General features: G+C 48.1%; 1 protein-coding gene across 6 annotated transcripts in view; it reads left to right on the top strand.

Moving 5' to 3' along the window:
- The window catches only part of MEF2D (myocyte enhancer factor 2D), a 138,494-nt gene extending 128,736 nt beyond the window's left edge, over window positions 1-9,758 (top strand). For all 6 annotated transcript variants that reach the window (XM_083717374.1, XM_083717372.1, XM_083717376.1 and 3 more), the window contains 2 exons: window positions 4,254-4,485; window positions 7,380-9,758. In XM_083717374.1, the coding sequence (XP_083573500.1) occupies window positions 4,254-4,485; window positions 7,380-7,707 (560 nt within the window). In that variant the 3' untranslated portion in view covers window positions 7,708-9,758. The remainder of the gene's footprint in view (window positions 1-4,253; window positions 4,486-7,379) is intronic.
- Window positions 9,759-12,211: the final 2,453 nt, after the last annotated feature.

Genomic DNA, 12,211 nt, shown 5'->3' with positions numbered 1-12,211 from the left:
GAGGGGATGGTTTCAGAAACCAGGACTAGAAGCCTGAAGCTGACGCAGAAAATGAGAGGGAGCCGCTCTTAAGGAGCAGCTCTGATGCTGAGGAATGGAATGAGGTGCGAGGTCAAACACACCCATCTTAATTAGCAGACGGAGCTAACACCTGTCTGCTCAGAAGCGATGCCTTTCTCGGGGTGACGGCAAATCATCCTGAGGTGTGTGAGAGCAGTTGGGCCGTGGGGCTCGGTATATTGCAAATAGAGACGCCCCTTTGAAACATTATAATTATGGGGCTGAAGCTCAGCGTTGGCCATAGCCTGCTAGCCAAAATGAGTGCCTAGAAGCTGACACCCAAGCCCAAGAGCTACTTTCTCCAAAGTGGCTGCTGTTTCTATTATGGTACTGCAGCCTTCACCAACTTGGAGCTCTCCAGTTGGTTCGGACTACAACTCCCATTAGCCTCAGTCAGGAGCCCAGAACCGCCATGCTGCCTCGGGCTGATGGGAGTTGTAGTCCAAAGCAGCTGGGCTGCCTGGGTGTTTGTCATCCCAAACACCTGGAGAACAGCATGTTGGTGAATACTGCCATTTTCTCTGGCTGTTGCTTCAAGCTTTTTTCTCTCTCTTTCCCTGCATGGCTGATAACATTCATATAGGAACATATGTGTGCATTGGTTATAGTTTGCAATGCAGGGTGTTTGCTTTAAGCCTGTCGGCTGTTCTCTCTCTCCGTCGCCCACGCTGGCCCTTCTCCTCTGATGGGCTGGCAGGCAGAGGTGGATAAGATGCCTAGTGTGATGCAGAGCATTGAAACCTGACCCTCAGAGCAACTAGAAACCATCCACAGCCACCTCTCTGCCTTCTGAGACATCAGCAGGCCTTGTTTGCTCAGCAACTGATGAGCATACCTTCAAAAACCTGATTTTGAAAAACAGAAGGCAGCTGAGATTCTTCAGAAGTAAAATCGGATGGCCCCCTTTCCTGTCTTCGACACACTAACTCCTGCTTTGATTCTGTTGCCATTTCAAGCGCAGAAGGTCTCTCTCTCGTCTCACTGATCCTTCCTGTGGAAGAGAATCTCGCAGATCCCATCCAGCCTATTGCACCCTATTGTCCGGGCGGGGTGGGTGGCAGGCAGGTCGCCTCAGAATTTCCCAGCAAAGACTTTGGCAGCTGTTCACGCTTTGCTCTCAAGCAGTTTTGACAGCTGAGGAGGGGAGGGGCGACAGAAACTGCAGACACCCTAAGCAAGAATGGGACAGTGCAGCCAAGCAGACGGGTGGGGGGATGGACGGACAGACAGGACAGGACGGGACACCCGACATTCAGGTTGCATTGTGTTCACATCACACCCAGAAAGGCATCTCAGCAGAACTGCCTCTAGGGAATCCTGATGGGAGCTTGACAGCTCCTTGAGAGGCAAATGAATTTTCCCCTTCTTCAAATATTTGAGGCATTGTCTCTTGGGGTTTGATTGCAACCCTAAGAGGGTTCCCCTCCTCTCCTTGTCATGGGAGTTTCACACAAGGAAGACAGAGACCCATTTTTCAAAGCACAAAAAGCTTTTTAAATTTCAATAAACTTTGGGTGTTGAAACCAACATGAAGCGGAATTATAACAGCAGGTCTAAGAAGCGCTGGTGCCTCTTCCCACCCCAAAACACTGGGGGGGGGGTATAATTTAGTGTGGAAAAAAAATCATGCCAAAAACAGGCCCAAACCTTATTGTTTCCCCAGCCCTGAGCACTGCAGTTTTCTGTTGACTGTCTTGGCGATTCAGGATGGTGTGTTCTCAGGCCACCTTGGCCTGTTCAGCCTTGATAACTCTCCTTGATTTTCATGTGAGATAGTTAGCACACTTTTCAGTCCTGTCGTGCTGAACTGTATGGGTTGTGCCATTTGTTGTCATATTACCTACACTGACTGGCAGTGGCTGCCCATGGTCTGGCCAGCCCCACCTAGAGATGCCAGCGGTGATGATGCTGAGGAGTGTGATAATCCATTTCCTGCCCTTCACCCTAAAGTCCCAGGGTGGGTTACGATATTAAAACACAACATTAAAAAAAACAACTGCTTACAGCCACGGAAATAAGGCAGGGTCTAGAAATAACACCTCTCAGGTGCCAAAGGCCAGCATAAAGAGGGGCCTCTTCAGCATTCAATGGAAGCTGTTAAGGGAAGGTGTCAGGCTCACCCCGGTGGGGAGTTCCAGATCTTAGGCGCTGCTACAGAAATGGCCATCTCCCAGGTCATCTCCATCCTGAACATCTAAGGGCAGCGGAACAACCAAGGCCCCCCACCCACTGACCTTAGCAGTGGGTCTAGAGGATCTGGAGAGGAGGAGGAGGTCTCGCTGATATTTAGGGCCTGAGTCATTAGGGCTTTAAACACTTACATGAGCATCTTGAATTGGGCCAGGAACCTAGGTTATACACAGTCCATAGTGAGAGAAGTGCACACTTTATTTAAAATAAATAAATAACCCACTGTATCAGCCAGGTTTTTCCCCCAACATCTACATAATTCTGTAACTAAATTTCCCACCTTCATCTTCATTCTTACCTTTATCCCCTCCCCTGTTGTCCAAGATGCCTTTGTCAACCTGCTAGTCGCTTTGGACCAGAACACTCCCATCAACTCCAGCCAGCACAGCTGCTTTGGACGCCCGACTTTCATCAGTCCCAGCCATATGATGCTGCCACTGGATGGAAGCCTGGTCGTGATGACTGGGGCTGATGGGAGTTGTAGTGCAAAACACCTGGAGGGCACCAGGTCGGGGCAGTTGTTCTTGCACTCCCCTCTTTATCTCTTTTTGTTCTTATAAAATCTCTGCAGGCTACCGCTGCACACTCTGCTACTTTTAACACCACCACCAACAGAACTTTCTAAATTGCGTATTGTTTGTAGCTGTAGATCTGTATCCTCCAAGCGTATCTGTTTAGTAGACAAAGTATCCATTCTTCCTCTGTGTTTAAGCAACTGATTAATGGCAGAGGTTCAACTGCATCTCATAACCAAACCAACCTGCCAACTCTCACTCTTTGTTATATTCCAAGTGAGGTGTGGCTGGTTATATATAAATGCAATGAACGAATTTGCAATTTAAAATACACTTCCTGTGCTGCATAATCTTGCAGTTAATACTTCCTACCTTTTGTTTGATAGGAGCCATGTCACTACTAGACCTCAAGGAACATTTTGACTCATTGGGCTTGTTTGAGGTCACAGGCGACTGCGACAAAATGCTCATAGAGTGCACACGGTGTGCTGCTCTTCACCCGTGGTGATCCAGCTGTGTTGCTTTTAGAGCAGGTTGGGAAACGCAATTGCTAATACTCCTAAATGTTCCCTGAAAATGGATTCCTGCACATACTCTGCTTGTGAAGCTGCCAGGGGCAGTTGGCTGCTCACAGAAGACAAACGCTGGACTTGAGGAAGCCTTGATCTGGACCAACAGAAGGGCAGCTTCCTACCTTGTTCATGGATACGTCATCACAGCTGGAGGGGGGAACTGTAATATGCAGGCTTCTTTGGCAGCAATCCTGCATCCAGATGGTCACATGACCAGGTCCTCAGCAGCCCACCTCCCTCCCCTCTCAACCTTAAGCAAAGTGTGCCTATTTTTCCATTCTAATGTTAGCAATGGGCATGTGCATAGGGTGCCATCTTGTGGTAGGTAATTTTATAAACCTTGCTCATGCCTTCCCTTCAGTAGTGTGTGCATTTGCATTTGCTAGATCTGATGAACTGGGCTTCTGGTACACTTAACAGGCTCTCTGTCAGTACAATGTCTGGGTGTTTTTTGGCGCAGGGTTTGGGGCACCCTTGCCTTCCAATGGGCCCCTTTTCCAAATGCCGGTGTGTCTGAGGCTGGTCTGGAGGGATCAGAGACTTGCTCCGTTGGCATTTTAATGGGAGCCTACCGAATTTCCCCTTCTTGAAACAACTTGCCAACCGAAATGCCACTGACCTTTGAAATTTGCACTCTGCTGAATCTTGCAGTGCAGTTTTGTAAATGGAAAAAGTGTACAAAAATGCGTTCTTGTGGGGAAGGCATGCACAAAAATATGTATATTCATGAAAATAACCTGCAAGAAAATATTGCAATCTTTGCATTTCAGGGGGTTGGACTAGATGATTCTTGGGTCCCTTCTAACTCTACGATTCTATGATTCTGTAGGAATACATCATACTAGGGGAAATTGCTTGCAAAGGCCCTACTGGTGTGTCTTCGGCTTCTGAAACCTTGTCCCCCTTTTCTTTTCAGACTACCAGTTGACCAGCGCGGATCTCTCATCCCTCTCGTCGTTCAGTTCACCCACTGGTCTGTCTCTGAGCAACATTTCTGCTTGGCAGCAGCAGCAACAACAACAACAACAACAGCAGCAGCAGCAGCAGCAACAACAGCAGCAGCAGCAGCAACAACAACAGCAGCAGCAGCAGCAACAGCAGCAGCAGCAGCAACAGCATCTGGTTCCTGTATCACTAAGTAACTTAATGTAAGTGCATTGCAATAATCCACCCCTGTTGCAAAATAGGGCAGAATAGCAGCATGGCCAATGTGTACACGTTACATGTGTGCAAACAGATAACAAGAGTGTGCATATAGGCGACGCACAATCACCACACACACACATTCAGCACACATCCTCACCAAACATACAGGCATGAAGGACTCAATGTCTTCCTTTCTCTCCCTTGTAGAGTCTAAAGGGTTGGAGAGACAAGACCAGGAAGGCTGCATTTGACCCCTAGGCCTGAGGTTCCCCATCCCTGAGATAAACCATCCTCTCTGCCCCTTTGAGATTTTCCTTTGAGACCTTGCTTTCTTCATGCATGCTTTTGCTGCCATCTCATCTCCTCCCTGCCTTTCCACTGCTGGGCACTGATGTCATTTTTTACAGCAGCAATAACAGTCATAGAATCGATAGTATCTTGTTCTGAGAGATGTGAGGAAACAGGTAAGGAAAGTCACTGGAGGAGGAAGGATGCTAAATTATTCCAGTGAATTGCAAACAGATAACTTTTTAACAGGACGTCCCCAACCTGGTGCCCTCTGTGTTTTGGACTAAGGTTCCCCTCAGCCACAGCATCATCTGGCCATAATGGCTGGGGCTGATGGGAGTTGTGATCCAAAACATATGGAGTATGCCTGAAGAGGGACATAGCAGTTAAGGTTGGGGCAAAGCTTCAGCCCTCTTGCAACACAGTTTGCCGTTCTAACATAAGTGATGCACAAATAGAGGCAAATTGCCACAATTCAGGCAGGTCGGCAGAATTCAGAATGTAGAATTCTGTCTTGCCTTTTGAGTGCATATGCAGCTCTGCCCTCAAAGCTCCCCAACCTCTGAATTTCTCCCCAGTGTGCAGTGGTTGAGTCAAATAAGATTGGTGTGTGCCATGTCAGCAAAATGGATGGTGTGTGTATGTGTAGAGGGTGGCTGAGCCCAAGCAATACTACCATGAGGTGGAACGTGGGTCAGAACATTCCCGCCACTTGCAAGACTGTGATCCAAAGTTACGTGATCTAATTGGAACACAGATTTTGCAATTGCTTGCTTCAAGAACTAGGCTTTTTTGTGGGGCAGGGTAGAAACTACATCCTGGCCTACAGTTACCAAAAAATGTCAGTGCTGAGCTCTGCTTTCTGTCCCAGAGCATCCTTCAGCCATGATCTCTCCTCAGTCACATGTTGTGCTGCTGGCAGAAATTTCTTGACGGGCGGCTTGGGGGAACTGACATGAATCTGTCACTGGAGCAAACAACCCAACCATCTCAACTTCCGACCTGCGAGAGGCCAAGGGCTGGTTGGTTACATAAGCAAGGCCAGCCAAATGACTCTGTGTTGGCTGAATCTAGTGGAAGAGGCACCTCTTTTGCCCCAGGAGCTCTGCAGCTCATTTGCAAAGCCCAGAGCTCAGCAGCAGAGGACAGTCTTTGCCTGCAGAAGGTCCCACGTCCCCTTGCTGGTATCTCCCAACAAAAGGGACCTCAGTTCTAGGCAAAGGACCCCTTGGAGAGCCCCAATAATCCAGAGCTAGATGGACCCAGGGCCTGATGGAGTTGAAGACAAGTCTCTGAATGCTGACATTTTCAAGGCCACAGCTCAGTGCTAGACCACCTGCTTTGCATTTGTTTCTCCTTGCAAATTTATATAGACAGAGTACACCAGACATGTAAAATAACCTGCAGCTGAACAGATCATAAGAATGCCAAATTAAAAAGTATATACGCTAAGACATTGAGAGACCCTTGTTGGTTCCAGAAAATTTATGTGCACATCTCTGGTCTCACTTGCAGGTCTCGCTATCCAAACACAATGCATTCTCAGGAAATTGTTTGTTAAGCAAGCATTTGCATAACGACGATTTCCATTGATTCCTATAGAGAGATTTCTAATGCGTTCCCGACCACGGAATTTCAACCCCCAGAATAATGAAAAAACTTGGAGAAACCCTCCGAAACCTTGCAAAAGGGCAAACAAGTAATGAAACAAAAATGTTCTCTACTCCTTCCTCTCCCTCCCTTCTACCATGGTTTCTGGCAAAATAACTGCCACAAACCACAAAAAATACGGGTTGTTTAAGGCTGCTTATTTGTTTACAGTCCTACATGCAGGTCCAGCTGTTTGGCTGTCTGAGTCTGCGGTGTGTATAGCGAGGTGTGGGTACTAATTCCTCGTGTTTTTGTATAACGAGCATTTGGATAGCAGGACCTGCGTGTAACACTAAACCAAAGCATAGCGTTACATGTTAGTGTTCACCACACCTGGTAGTAGGCAGGGCCAGGGGAATTCTAAAAGAAGTCCAAAAGAAGAAAATATGTTTTTTCATGTACTTTTCTTCTGCTGCTGTGTGCCCCCCCCCCCAATAATTTCTCAGTCAGCCTCTAGCTCTTTCCGTACTCAGGCTTGCAGTTCTCACTCAGTTGCTCTTTCTTCCCTTCACTCTTTCCTTTTTAAACTCACTTCTCTGTAAACGACTGTTTGCTGTGGGTTTCCCACCCTATCTTTTCTTTTTTGAAGCTGCCCCTTGCAAATCAACCCCAAAGGCCCACACTCCCCCTGTAGGTGGTCCCAGCCTTGGGGCATGCAGGAAAAGGTGTGAAATCAAACTAGGAGGTCCTGGCCTCCCAGGCCTCTAATTTCCAAATCTGTGAAATTTGGAATGGTTCATTCCGCCATCTTGATTCAAAATTGCGCCCATAGATGAAAACTACCTCCTCCATCTCAGGAACCTTCAACTTTTTATGTGTGTGTATGATGTTGTATTGTGCTTTTACTATTTTTTGTTGGGAGCCGCCAACAGAGAACAGATGGACAGTCCCATTTCCGAAACATATGCTGGATAAATAAATGAGCCCCTGTGTGCCTGTGTCTCCCCCCCCCCTGCAGACAAGGAACCCACCTGTCCCATGCCAGCACCTTGACCGTCAACACCAACCCCAACATCAGTATCAAGTCGGAGCCTGTTTCACCCAACCGGGAACGCAACACGGCCACCCCGCTCTCTTCCTTCCCTCACCAGGCCCGGCATGAGCCTACGGGACGTTCACCCGTCGACAGCCTCAGCAGCAACGCCAGCTCCTACGAGGGCAACGAGCGGGAAGATCAGTCCCGGGCCGACTTTGGCTCCTCTCTCGGCCTCCTGAGACCCACTGCCGAGGCCGAGGGGGAGAACCCGTCCGTGAAGCGCATGCGGTTGGACGCTTGGGTGACATAACTGCCTCCCCCGGTGGCCCAGCGCCCTCCGTCAGAGCTGGTTTCCGCTCTCCTGCGTGTGTGTCTGGGGGGGCGGGGGAGGCAGTGGTAGGGGAGGTGGGGGGGAACGAGGAGGGGAGGTGTGGGAGGGGGGAGGCACAGGGTGGGCCGGGTGGGTGGGAGGGGGGCTTATTATAAACTGCCTGAGAAATAGCTTTAGGATTTTGTAGGCGTCCGTTCTAGCGACATTATGCAGTACATTTAAAAAAAAAAAAAAGGCTCTTGAGGACCGTTTTGAGAGCCACTCAAAAGTCTGACTATATAAACCCCCTCACTGGTCACCAAACTCTCTCCCGGCCCTGGGTCCCACCTGACACAGCCCCTCGTGCGAATGCCAGCCCTGGGCTAGGCCGAGGCTGGTGAAAGGAAACGTCTAGGGTGGGAAGGGTGGGGTATCTTGGGTGGCAGATGGGGCGAGGCTTGGCAGGCTGCCATTTATTTGTCTACGGCTGGTCCTAACGTAGAGACGAGAGAGAGAAGAGTGCCTTTGGAAAGTCAGAGTCGTTACAAAGAGCTAGGAGGAAGAGTGTCTGTTTGCAGGCTTTGGGTGGCAGGGGCAATAAGCAGCTCAAGGAACATTAGCTTTAAGGTGGGGGGCAGTTTCTAGTTTGGCACAACTTGGCAGAAGGATGGTGGAGATTGGAGACACCTGCTTGCTTCGAATCTTGCCTGACGATGTCTTGTACGGAGACATGGTTGTGTGTTTCGTTTTGCTTTGTTTTTCGTTTTGTTTTTTTTAAAAAAAGAAATTAGTTTATCCAGGTAAACGAAGGCTGGAGAAATGCAATAGCTTTAAGAGAGCTGAATCTCTAATCCGGTGTTTCCCAAACTTTTGATAATCTGGGATGCAGGGTTTTTTTCTGGAGGGAAAACAAGAGGCACACTTTTTCTATAGCGCTCCAAAAAGGGACAGCTCCGAGGAAAAGGGGCATGAACTCTCCTTGTCCAGTCCGTTTGGCCCCCTGGGATACAACCCGCCCACAGGATTGGACCTCTTTGTGGCAACCCAGACGTCAGTAGGGTTCTTCGCTCGTTTGCGTTGATGTCACTGCCCTTGCATTGATGGATGCATCCGACATGATGGCTTAACGCTCCCAGTCATGCCGGGCTGCTTTTCTCTTCTGTGGCGCCCCAGAGTTGGCAACTGGGAATTGTCCCTCTGGCAGGGACAAAGGAACAGGGAAGTGGGTAAACCGGGGCAGCCACTGAGCTGGGGTGCGTGAACATCCACAGATAGGGAACAGTCAAGGAAGGTGGTCCTTCCATTCTAGAAAGCTTTCCCTGAGTTGATGTGGTCACGACTTTGCATTATTGCTTCAGGGTGTGCCCATGGTGTGTGCTGTCTTCTCTGCAAGGCAGCACACCTTGAGAAGTCCTCCTGAGAAGGTCAGGTTAAAAATGAGGCACCTTGCAATCTAGATGGGCCACCGCTGTCCTGCATCACAGGGAGCTCTGCTTCAGGGGGGCTTGTTGGGGCCTCTTCACACTTGCCATCACATGTTCACTCGCAACCACAGTTCCCATCAGGGTGCTTGCCTCCCCCCCCCCCCCCGCAATACCTACTTACCCTCAGTGCATCCTTCCCCTTTTTTACTAGGCTGAAATCTTAGGCAATTACTTGAACAGGTTTTGGCTGATCCAGCCATCGAGTAAATATGCATAAATTGGAGTAGGAGAGAAAACAATCATTTTAGAGGAAAGGGGGGGGGGAAACAACCCCTGGCCTCACTTGGACTGAGTATGCAGCCTCTGAGAAGGACCAGGGGCAGTTTTTTTGCTTTTGTTTAATATGTATTTATTTAAATAATCGGTGCCCAGGCAATGGAGAGGGCGAGGTTTTTATAAAGTCACTTAAAATGTTTTTGAATGGGTTAACTTAACCAATTACCTGACTAAGGCTGCAATCCTCACCTCACTTACCTGGGAACAAGTCTCACTGAATTCAACGGGGCTCACATCTGAGTAAAGATGGCTGTGAAATGGGTAGCCCTGATTTTTATGGGTTGCTTTTTTTTTTAAGAATCTGCTGGGTGAAAAGGCTCTCAAGAAGATGTCCCTGGCTGTGTTGATTAGGAAGCACATCAAAGGGCCCCACTTCAGTTAATTCATAAGGGAATCAAACACTTGTAGGCTTCCCCTTTCTCTTTGGTCTGAGTAGCTGCACAGAACAGTCCATGCCCATCTTTCCAGCAGCAATCCTGGGAGCAAATCTTAATGGACTCTCTGGACATCTAGGATTGCATGGTTGTCCTCTTACGAGGAGGAGGGGTAGTCAACCTGCTGCCTTCTGGATGCTTTGGACTACAACTCCCATTGACCCCAGTCCTCACAGCCAATAGTGATGGGAACTGTAGCACGCAACATCTAGAGGGCACCATGTTAACTATACATGTCCCAGAGCATTCCAGCTTTTGCAAACTCACTTTGCTAGTCTCTGTCTTAGCTCCTGGCTCCAGGACAAGACGGGCATCCCTCATCAAATAGAGCCTTGAGAGTCCAGGGCAAGCGGGTCAGATGATTTGGCACCAGCAAAAAGCCTGTGGGCAGGGGGATTTGCCTCTTCCCTTTCCCATGGAAAAACCCTGTGTCCCTCCACGGGGAATTGAACTACGAAAGGAGGGCAGTCGTGTTGTTAGCTCAGGAATCTTGTATCGAAGGGCTGTCTGGGAGCTCCTGGAGGGGAATGGTGGGGCGCATTCCTCCACTTGAGAGCTGCCAAGTGGGGCAGGGGGTATCAGGGCTCAGTGTGTCGTTTTTTAAAAAATATTTGGGAGGGTAGGGGGTTAGGCTTTGTTTACGTTCATTCTTGTCCAGAGTTTGTGGGCTTCCAAGCCCCGTACGACCTGCAGGCTTGCTTCCTTGGCTGTCTCAGCACGCAGGGCGTCCTTTGGCATGGAATCGTTCTGGCTCTGCCCCTCCTGCGGGGAGGGCAGCTGTTGCTCCTGCAGTAGCCCCCCGAAAAGCTTTCATAGTGGTTGGGGAGAGAGGCAGAGAGGCATGCAACTCCGGGCAGGCAGAAAGGGGGTGGCTTGGTGCATGGAGAGAGCAAGACTGCTATGCTACTCCCCTGGCGTAGCTCAGTGTGTGTGTGCATCCAGTCGTTGCAAATATCCCCCCACCCTGCCCTGCCACCATTGCCGTGGGACGTTGCAAGCCGCTGCCGCTGGTTTTGTCTTTTGTGCATCCACAAATCCTCTGCGAATCTTCCACGTTGACTTCCCTTGGCCACCCACCCTCTTCCCGCACAGCTTTGCATATTCCCCCAGCTAGCCTGCAAATAAATGTTTTTTTCCTCCTCTTGTCAGGAGACTTACGGCAGGAATCGCGGACATTTCACGAGAAAACCACCCCCATCGGCTAAATAAGCCTACCTGAACACCAAAGTTGACGTAACTTTGGGTGGAGAAACATGGGTGTTTTCATACTTTCTTTTTGAGGGGCTGTTTTGCTCTCTGACGCCCGGTGTGTGGCTTACAACTTGGGAGCCCTGGTTTGGAATGGAGGGGGGTGTTTGAGCAAGAGAGAGAGAGAGAGAAATGGACCCATGGCTTATGGGGCAGCAACTTACAGAGGAAGGAAGGACCAAGAGCCAGCTGGCCAAAAGTCAGCAGTGGGTTCATTGGGGATCCGGGGTAGAAACAACTCAACTTTATTAAGGCGGATCAGGCTTGCAATATGGCAACTCTTACCATTTGTGGGAGAGCACTGCAGAGGGAACTGGCATTTGCACTCTTGGTTTTTTGGAAAGAAGGCCTTTGTGGTGTTTCCATCCATCTGGGTTAATTCATTGTTTCACACCCGGGACTGTGTAATTCTACCCGTCCTCCTCCTCCACCTTCTCATTTTTGAAAGACGAGCAGAAGAATGACAATCTGAAATCAACACCCTTGTTTGTATTTCTATAAATATATTTCTCAAGATCTTTTAATTTTATTTCTTGTGTTCATCCGTACTGTTGACAGTTACATTGTGTATATTTTTTTTTAATTTGGAAAAAAATAATTTTTTTTTTGGCGTTTGTATAGGGTTTTAGTTTTAAAAAGTTATCTATATATAAATATAAATATATATATATTATATATATTTTCCATTTTTAAAAAGGGGTGTTGCAAAGAAACACAAAATTGCACGATTTAAATATGACTTTAGTTGAAAATGCTGCAGTTTTTAGAGATGTGGGGGGGAAATGGAGCTTATTTATTCTCAAAGGCTACAAAAAAAAGTGTACAATGCATGAAGAGAAAACATTTACAAGAAAAAAGACAAAAAAAGACAAAAAAGTGTAACCTGAACAAAGTGTAGCGTTTTGAAAAACACACAAAAAAATTTAAACAACAAAAATGGCTAATATATTGTGTTTGGCTGGTTCGCTTTTGGTTTTTAAATGTTTCCTTTTTTTTCTTTGAGAATGAAATACAATAGTGTATATTTTCATATAAGAAGTATGCACTGATATGTTTAAAAAA

The sequence above is a fragment of the Podarcis gaigeae genome (genome assembly GCF_964106915.1).
Source record: "Podarcis gaigeae genome assembly, chromosome: 16".
NCBI lineage: Eukaryota > Metazoa > Chordata > Lepidosauria > Squamata > Lacertidae > Podarcis > Podarcis gaigeae.
This window is presented reverse-complemented; position numbering and strand designations above follow the sequence as displayed.